The following is an 8,084-nucleotide window of genomic DNA, read 5'->3' on the forward strand; positions in this document are numbered from 1 at the left end:
GACTTTCACAAAGCTTCTATAACACCCAGCAAATCTTTAAAAATGTCTTAAAATGTTAACTGTTTGCAGGACAGGGTCAGTGGAGAAGCCAGAGACCTTTCGGGGGCCTGCTCATCGTGGGTCATATGCTGTCTCGGTCTTGCTATTTATCTTGCTTGGTCTTAATAGGTGGTAATTTAAATTCTGCTTCTTCTAGATGATCTGGCACTTCAAATATATGCTATTTATGTTACTCATACATGCTGATAAATAGAATTATGTCCATTTTGATTAGTACCTCCAGATAGTTTATGTCATTAATGATTCTCTACATCAGCTACTAAAAGGTGATCTTGGCCCAAGATATACTTTAAAGTGTTCATTATTACGGGTAAAATTCTACTGGGCAGTTAATTGCTGTTTTCCTTTATCTCGTTAACCATGTGAAATGAAAATGCCATTTCCTAAATCAAGAACTGGTCAGTTTATCCTGATCAGTTTATCAAATGGCCAGCACCTCCCACTCTGAGGACACTGTGTGGGTTTAGGCTCTTCTGATTTTCAATGCACAGCAGTTTGTACTCGTGTGAACCTTGCCAGTTTGTTTCTTCATCTATCATACAGCTGAAGGTCTCAGATATAAAACCTTTAGTTATCAATTCATTAAGTTTATCTCTTAGGTCAGGGGTCAGCAAACTAAGAACACATCTGGCCCATCACTTCTTTTTATAAATAAAGTTTTATAGAAACACAGTCATGCCCATTCATATACTGTTGTCTCTGCTGATTTCACTTTATGAAGGCAGAGTTGAGTAATTGCAACAAAGGCCTTCTGGCCATATGTTTACTGTCCACATATATATGATTCCTGACAATTTAGAATGTAATCTATAACATTTCTCTGACAAGATCAAAGATCCAACAGAGAGGTCAGTAAACTTTTTATGTGAAAGGCTAGACAGTAAACATTTTAGGCTTTGCTGGCCTGAGACTCTGGTTCCACAGCAGGATTGAAGGAATGGGACATTGAATAGGTATGTTTTCTTGCTAGGAAAGGAGATGTCAGGGAAGTCCAGAGCAGCTAGAGGGAGAACGAAGGATTCCTTGCTCAGGATGCTGGGGTGGAAGGAAGAAAAAAATAGTAAAAATAATCTCCCTAATTTCACTAATATTGATTCTGATGATCTCTACTATATCTGATTTGGTGGAAAACTGATAGGTTTCCTAAAGGAAGAAATTATATAATTCCTGCAATCTCCTCTGCTGGCCTACAAAGGGTACTAGGAAGGTTTTCCACAATAAATATTTAAAAATAAATATGTTATCTCTGTTTATAGCCATGAGCTTTTCTGACCGGAGAGTTTATGGATGTTTCAAAGCTAACTCTCACTTTTTTGAGCAGTTACCAATTTCTGTATTTTAACCAATCAGGCCTCTTTTCACCCTTCTAAGTAGTGACCTGCATCTCAAATGGACAATGCTTAAACCATCAAAGAAACTCCTGGGAGCATGCAACACCTTACCCATTTTTTCTTTTGTTAATAGGTTGCCAAAAGGGCAAGGATATTCAACCGCTACTAATTAAACCGGTTTGCAATTTATTTTGCTTTTGGTCTGAGAAATACAAAACACTGTGCTGGTGTGGAGTTCAGCATGACAGTGGAACAGAGCAGGTGAGCAGATGTTTGAGCTTCTGAACAATGTGAATTGGCTGAAAAGGATTTCCTTTCTGTCCATTTAAACCATCTGCAAGGTGGTAGATATGAGAACCCAAAAGAATTTGGGTTTCTGCTTCAGTTACCTCAGCCAACTAGTTTTTAAGCACATAAATATGTTGATAGGTAAATGTGCCTTTGGGCTGAGTTGTTGGTGCAAGTGATCAAGTTCCAAAATTCCCTTTAATCCCTGTGAGGGTGAGTTCTAGGAAAATTTAAAATAAAATAAATAATAGAAAAGGAAGAAAATAGGGGGCACATCTAGTACAATGGTGAAAAGCATGGGCTTTAGACTCAGCCCTGGGTTTAATCCTGATTCCATGTCTAACTTTCCTTGGATGAGTTATTTAACCTCTTGGTACATCAGCTTTTATCTGAGAACTGGAGGGGACCATGCAGCGTGATCTGGACACGAACAACCTCAGTACCCCACGGTAAAACTTCTGTGGTAGAGAAGCGACAGGATATACATAACCTCCCAGTTCTCCCCTTATCCCACTGAGAACTGTGTTTAGGCCACATGGGCTAGGGACATTGTTCTAGTGCTATTAAGGTCTAGAGACACTAAGTACAAGTAAAGTCACATCAGCCCAAGACCACCAGGAATGGCCTGTGGTTAGACCAAATGGGTCTTATTAATTTGATACAGCAAGGGGGCTGGGGCATCCCAGAGGGACCAGGGAGTGCCACCCTCAACAAGAGGGTAAGGTTGGGGTTCCCACTGAAGGATGCTGAGAAGGGTCTAAATAAGGTAAGTGGGAATGAAGATAAAGCCCTCTGGGGCAGCATTGGTTAAAGAGCAGTCATCACTCAATGAGTTATCATGGCATCTGATAACTCTGGGACCTTGGGAGAAGCAATGTTCCCTGTAGGGTTTGCAACCGGTCTTATCTGTGTCTGTCCTCTCAGCCTGATTATGGGCAGACACTTTTTTTTCTTTTTTAGTGGGGGCTTATTATCATTCTTTCAGACCTGGATATTTCACTATTTCAATACTCTAAAAGAGAGACTTTTATCACAACTCTGAAGATGTCATTTGCTTTCCTTCCCCAAAACACCGTAAGAATATGTATGTGAATTAAAGCTGTTTCATAGTTTGTGCTATCAGGAGAGCATCATCTTGACAAGGGCTCAGAATGGGAAGGCAATCTATTTGCTGAGAAGGCAGCCGGCAAAGCAGTGTATTGTTTGAATAAATGGAACTTGAAGAAGTTGTGGAAGGAAAGAATCATGTTATTTACTGCTTTATAGACTTATCTCCCCGGGCATGAGTTTCCTGGAAAAAATGAGAAATCCTGTTGATGCAGGCAGCTTCTGTTCTCAAGGCTGCATCGAGTGTGGGAGGGGACACTTAGAATGTCACTATTGGGCTCCTTTGCCAAAGGATAACACTGAGCAGCCTCCTGGGGAGTCTGCATACAGGGACCCCTGCTGTGAACTGGGGCCTGGCTGTTCACAGGAGGAAGGGGGCCCCCACCTTCTGAGACACAGGTTTGTCTCTCCTCAGGGAGTAATACTACTACCTCACAGGACTGTTATACTAGATAAATAAACTCCTTCACATCACACATTGAAATATCGTGAATGCTCACTAAATTGTTCTTTCTGTGTTTAGCTTCATCAGATGTGGTACCTACATGGATTGAGGCACTAGAGTTATCAGTTAGGAAGTGCCTTGGGTCAGAGTTATTTGTGCTGCTTTCCTGTTTATCATTTGTTTTTCAAAGGGGGAGGCCTAAGCAACGTTCCCTCAGTTTGAGTTGGAATACATTAAGATTATCCCACTCATATGTGTCTTTCCATTTTCCTCAGGAAAACCTTGAGAATGGCAGTACCTGGAAACAAGGGGCTGAATCTGTCTTACAAAGTGGACTGAGGCGAGAAAGCCTGGTCCATGTTCCAGGCTATGATCCCAAGGACAAAAGCTATGGCAATATGGCTTTAGAAAAGATTACCCATTTCTAAGGTAACACACACACACACACACACACGCACACACACACAGATACACACAGTCCACATACTTCTTGCCTGTTGGTTAGTGGACTTATATAGTTGCCAGTGCTAGAAGACAGGGATGTCTCATGTCTATTTATACTTATTTATGACCACAAATAAAATTACTGTTTCCCATAATATTCTGAAGCTTGTTCTTTGCAAGACCCCACTTTCAGGTAAGAAAAAACAGCCAAGCCTTAAGTGCCCCGGCAACTTCCTTTTTGAATAAATAAGGGCTTGATTTCATCATAGTGCAAGAATCAGTCTCTTTGCTTTGTGTTATAATAAAATTCAGGGATTTTGTTTGTTGGTTTTTTTTTATAAATTTATTTATTTATTTACTTATTTATTATCTGTTGGCTGTGTTGGGTCTTCTTTGCTGCGCACGGGCTTTCTCTAGTTGCGGAGAGCGGGGCCTGCTCTTCTTTGCAGTGAGCGGGCTTCTCAGTGAGGTGGCTTCTCTTGTTGCAGAGCACAGGCTCTAGGTGTGTGGGCTTCAGTAGGTGCGGAGCATGGGCTCATCATTAGTCGTGCCTCCCAGGCTCTAGAGTGCAGGCTCAGTAGTTGTGGCACATGGGCTTAGTTGCTCCGCGGCATGTGGGATCTTCCCGGCCCAGGGATTGAACCCGTGTCCCCTGCATTGGCAGGTGGATTCTTAACCACTGTGCTACCAGGGAAGCCCTGGTAGGTTTTTTTAACCATCAAATATGCTAAAGTTTACAGAAGGGGAGATGCATATTAAATGCTTCTCTGACACTGCTGCTAAGACAAGGGAATGGCATCCACCCCAACCCCCATCCCTCAATTTAAGTGAACTCATATCACATCCCTTCATCCTGTGGGTGCAGTTAGGACACTTAACTCCTTTTAACCCTTCCCCAACCCACGCACACACCTTTAAATCCTATTCCAGTCATTCTTGCTATTATAGGTGTCCTGACCAAGCCTTGAAATTAATTTTGCTCAGCACAGAAGACACTGCTATGTCTGGTAAGTAGGAGCAATTATAAATAAATACTTTGCTCCCTTTGTGCTTTCAGTGTAGGATTTCTTCTTCTATCACCTTACAATGAAAAATTCACTCTGTGCTCAATAAGAAGTCTGGAGTCTTTCTCCAGGGCTGGGTAAAGAGGAAAGGCACATCCTATAGGAAGCTGTTAGGACAATATTGTGTAAAAGAACCTTGCAGATAGCTTACCAGCCCACAGGGGTTTCAGTAACCCTAGGGTCTTCTTTGGTGCCAAATGCCTCATCCACAGGATTTCTACTCTTTTTTGTTCAACTCACACCTGCAGGCTCAACGTGTTCCATCAGCTAAGGTGACAGAGGCAAAGATCTTAGAAGTTGAACTCTGGAATATAATTGTTAAAGTTCGGAAGTAAGAGGGGACTACAGATCAAAAAGTGAGTTAACAAACAGGCAGTGAAAGCTCTTTGGAAGAAGCAAAGAAATAAAATCCTTAAAGGGTAAAAAAGAACCAGTGTCACATGGGCTAGATCAAAGGAAAGACAGTAGGAAACAAATCAATGCTTCAGTGTCAGGTATATTAGGGCAGGTGCCAGATACTTATTTCAGTGGCCAGGTGAGATCAAGAGGCCTAGAAAGGGTATGTGTCAGCAAAGTAAGAAGAAATGGTCCAAATAGGCAGGGATAAGGAGTCCCAAAGGCTGTGTTGTTTAAATGCTACCCAGGAGGAGAAAACTTTAAAAGAAGCATGAGATAGGGGGAAAAACGTATGCAGCTGGTGTTTATTAATAAGGAAAGAAACTAGAAAGAGGGGAGAACAATCAACAGAGGGATTAAAAAAACAGCTGGAGTTCATAAGCCACAGTCCCTTGCTTGCTTTCTCTTCTCCAGTCTCAAAGAAGAGGGGAAATAACGGGAGAAAATTGGGCTGTGGTTTATGAGACAGATGACAAAGATATATTTTGAAAAAGGAGGAGAGGAGTGAAAAGGGGGTACACTGGGGGAAATATCTGCAAATGGGAAGGGACAGAATTTCTAAAAACATTTTTGAGGTCCAGCAAGTTAATGAAGGTATTGATCTAAGGATTTGCAAATTGAGAGGTGCAATAACTTTCCAAATGATTTAGTAGGTGGGACACTTTTATCAATTGGAACTTCAAAAATACATTAGGTGAGTGTTGAAATCTAGGCCAGACTTCATTGGCTTAGTTAATATGACAGAGAAGGAAAAAAAAGAAAAAAAAAACCCTGAGGATGAGAATTAGATTAACAGTAGCTATATATATATATATACAGTAACCATATATATATGCACAAAATTTGGGATACAACTTTCACTTGGAATTTCACAAAACCAAAATGTACCATATAGTTTTTCATTTTACTCACAAATTCTCTCACAAATTTTACTCACAAATTATCCTACAGATATTTCACTAGCTCAGAACTTTCCCAGAAAGTTTTTTCTTTTTCAGTCACTAATTCTCTCACCTGGAGTGTTATCAAAGCATAAAGTGACTTGCACATGGAAAGTAATACTATATTATTATAAAAATATCTGTCTTCTCTCATGTGATGGAACCTATGGCATTCTGAGGTCACATTTCAAGAGCTTTTAGAGGTCAATATAGGTATCCTGCCTAATTCTTCCTGATTGAACAGATGCAAAATCTAAGGTTCTAGCTAGAGAGCAGATGGGGATCCACAGGAGAGCTGTCTTCCAGAGTGCACAGAAACCATATTTGCTGTGGTGTGAAGCAGACGGGAACTACAAGGACAGAGTCAACAGATTTACCTAGTTAGTCATAGCACATCTCTCCTCCCTTACTCCTCCCTAGGAATGTCAGCTCAGGATTGTGTCAAGGCTGCGGGTGCAGTACACAGTCTGTCCAGGGCCAAATTTGAAGCCATAAAAATGGGTTAAATTTGTGGCTGGTTTTGCCATAGAATGAACAGAGATATTTTCAGTAAGAGGGACAATGAAAGATGAGCTCCTAGGATGGCCTAAAATGTGCCAAATTGGATGCCAGTCTCTGTTTTTAAACATTCTCACAGATAATGGTAAAAATGGAACAGAATGACCTCAGTGCCTCTTTTACTCATTTGGCATGAATTCGTTTTGATGACTGACATTCTCTTTGTCATCCTTTGGAGCAAGGAGTACAGCTTATTGACTGAGGTGAGGGATTGGAGTCAAATGGTCTTAGGTTCAAATATAAGTTCTAACAAAAATTATCTTAGTAATCTTGGGCAAGGGTTTTTAAACTTTAGTTTATTCACGAATTAAAAGGAGCAAAAATTGTCCCTACTTAATAGGATTGTTAGTAGTTAGCATAGTGACTGACCTGCATGGAACATTCAACTCTTGTTAGTCTGCAGTATACAGAGAAAATGGTATCCATTCCAGTATTCATTTTAAATTAAATTGGTTCACTGTTTCCCTTTAGGATTTTCAAGATACTGGCTTAGTACATGCATTACTGAATTAGTTTGAAAGTAGAAATAACAAGATAAACATAGTGTTTTATATACATTAAAAGTCATGTCACATATTTCCAGGCAGTGGCTTTTCTAATGCTGAGTTTAAATAAAATATGATTTTCCAGAGAGTGATTTTCCTAAAGATCCTAAATTCTTGAAAAAGAAAAAAAAAATTACTGTTATAAAGGTAGACAAGTTTTATTACTGAAAAGTGCCATATCATATCAATGATTTAAGTATTACACTTATAAATGTAAACCTTGATAAGTAAACAGCATCTCAACCCAAGTTTGTCACCCAATGCACAGTTAACAGCAACAGTGATTCTCTAAACAATATCAGAAGGGGGAGGACTTTTCCCTTTGTTTAATTTAAATAAAATTTTCTTTAATATAAATTTCACTATTTTGTGATTTTATGGGGTTATGCCATTTCTTTCTAAAGATAAAAAAGAAATAAAGTGCAGACAGGGGGCTTGTGAACAGTATTTCAAAGAGAGTATTATTGAAATATTTTTATGATATGACAATCTTAAACATTATTACAAAGATCAGATCAGTAAATAGAAAAAATAGAGGAGTCTCCCTTTAATTGTTCTTTTAGAAATAAATTCTTTTAAAATACTAGACAGTTTAGCTCTCTCTATATATATTTGTATATTTAGAAATCTCATGTGCTCAATCTCAATGTTATACGATAAATAGTTTTCTGAAGAGTTAACCTCTTTAATCCAGCACTAATAACCTTGAAGTATAATCTACTTTCAAACAATTAAAATTTAATTGATATTACAATGGTGTATATTAAAATGATACAAAATTTTAAATTAAGCAAGTGTAACTTGTAATTGATTGTAAATCACCTAACAGGTTATTGTAATTCTTAGAAAGAGTTAACGCCATTATTTGCTCCTCCATTCCAATCTCCTGACCACATCAATCTAGA

The 8,084-nt window shown here is 39.2% G+C and overlaps 1 protein-coding gene across 1 annotated transcript in view; it reads left to right on the forward strand.

Annotated features, from left to right (window-relative positions):
- Positions 1-3,830, forward strand: part of SLC5A12 (solute carrier family 5 member 12) — a 49,688-nt gene extending 45,858 nt beyond the window's left edge. Inside the window, exons 14-15 of the mRNA XM_057747281.1 lie at positions 1,525-1,652; positions 3,507-3,830. Of these exons, the coding sequence (XP_057603264.1) occupies positions 1,525-1,652; positions 3,507-3,659 (281 nt within the window). The 3' untranslated portion in view covers positions 3,660-3,830. The remainder of the gene's footprint in view (positions 1-1,524; positions 1,653-3,506) is intronic.
- Positions 3,831-8,084: the final 4,254 nt, after the last annotated feature.

This window comes from Hippopotamus amphibius, chromosome 9 (assembly GCF_030028045.1).
Source record: "Hippopotamus amphibius kiboko isolate mHipAmp2 chromosome 9, mHipAmp2.hap2, whole genome shotgun sequence".
Taxonomy (NCBI): Eukaryota; Metazoa; Chordata; class Mammalia; order Artiodactyla; family Hippopotamidae; genus Hippopotamus; species Hippopotamus amphibius.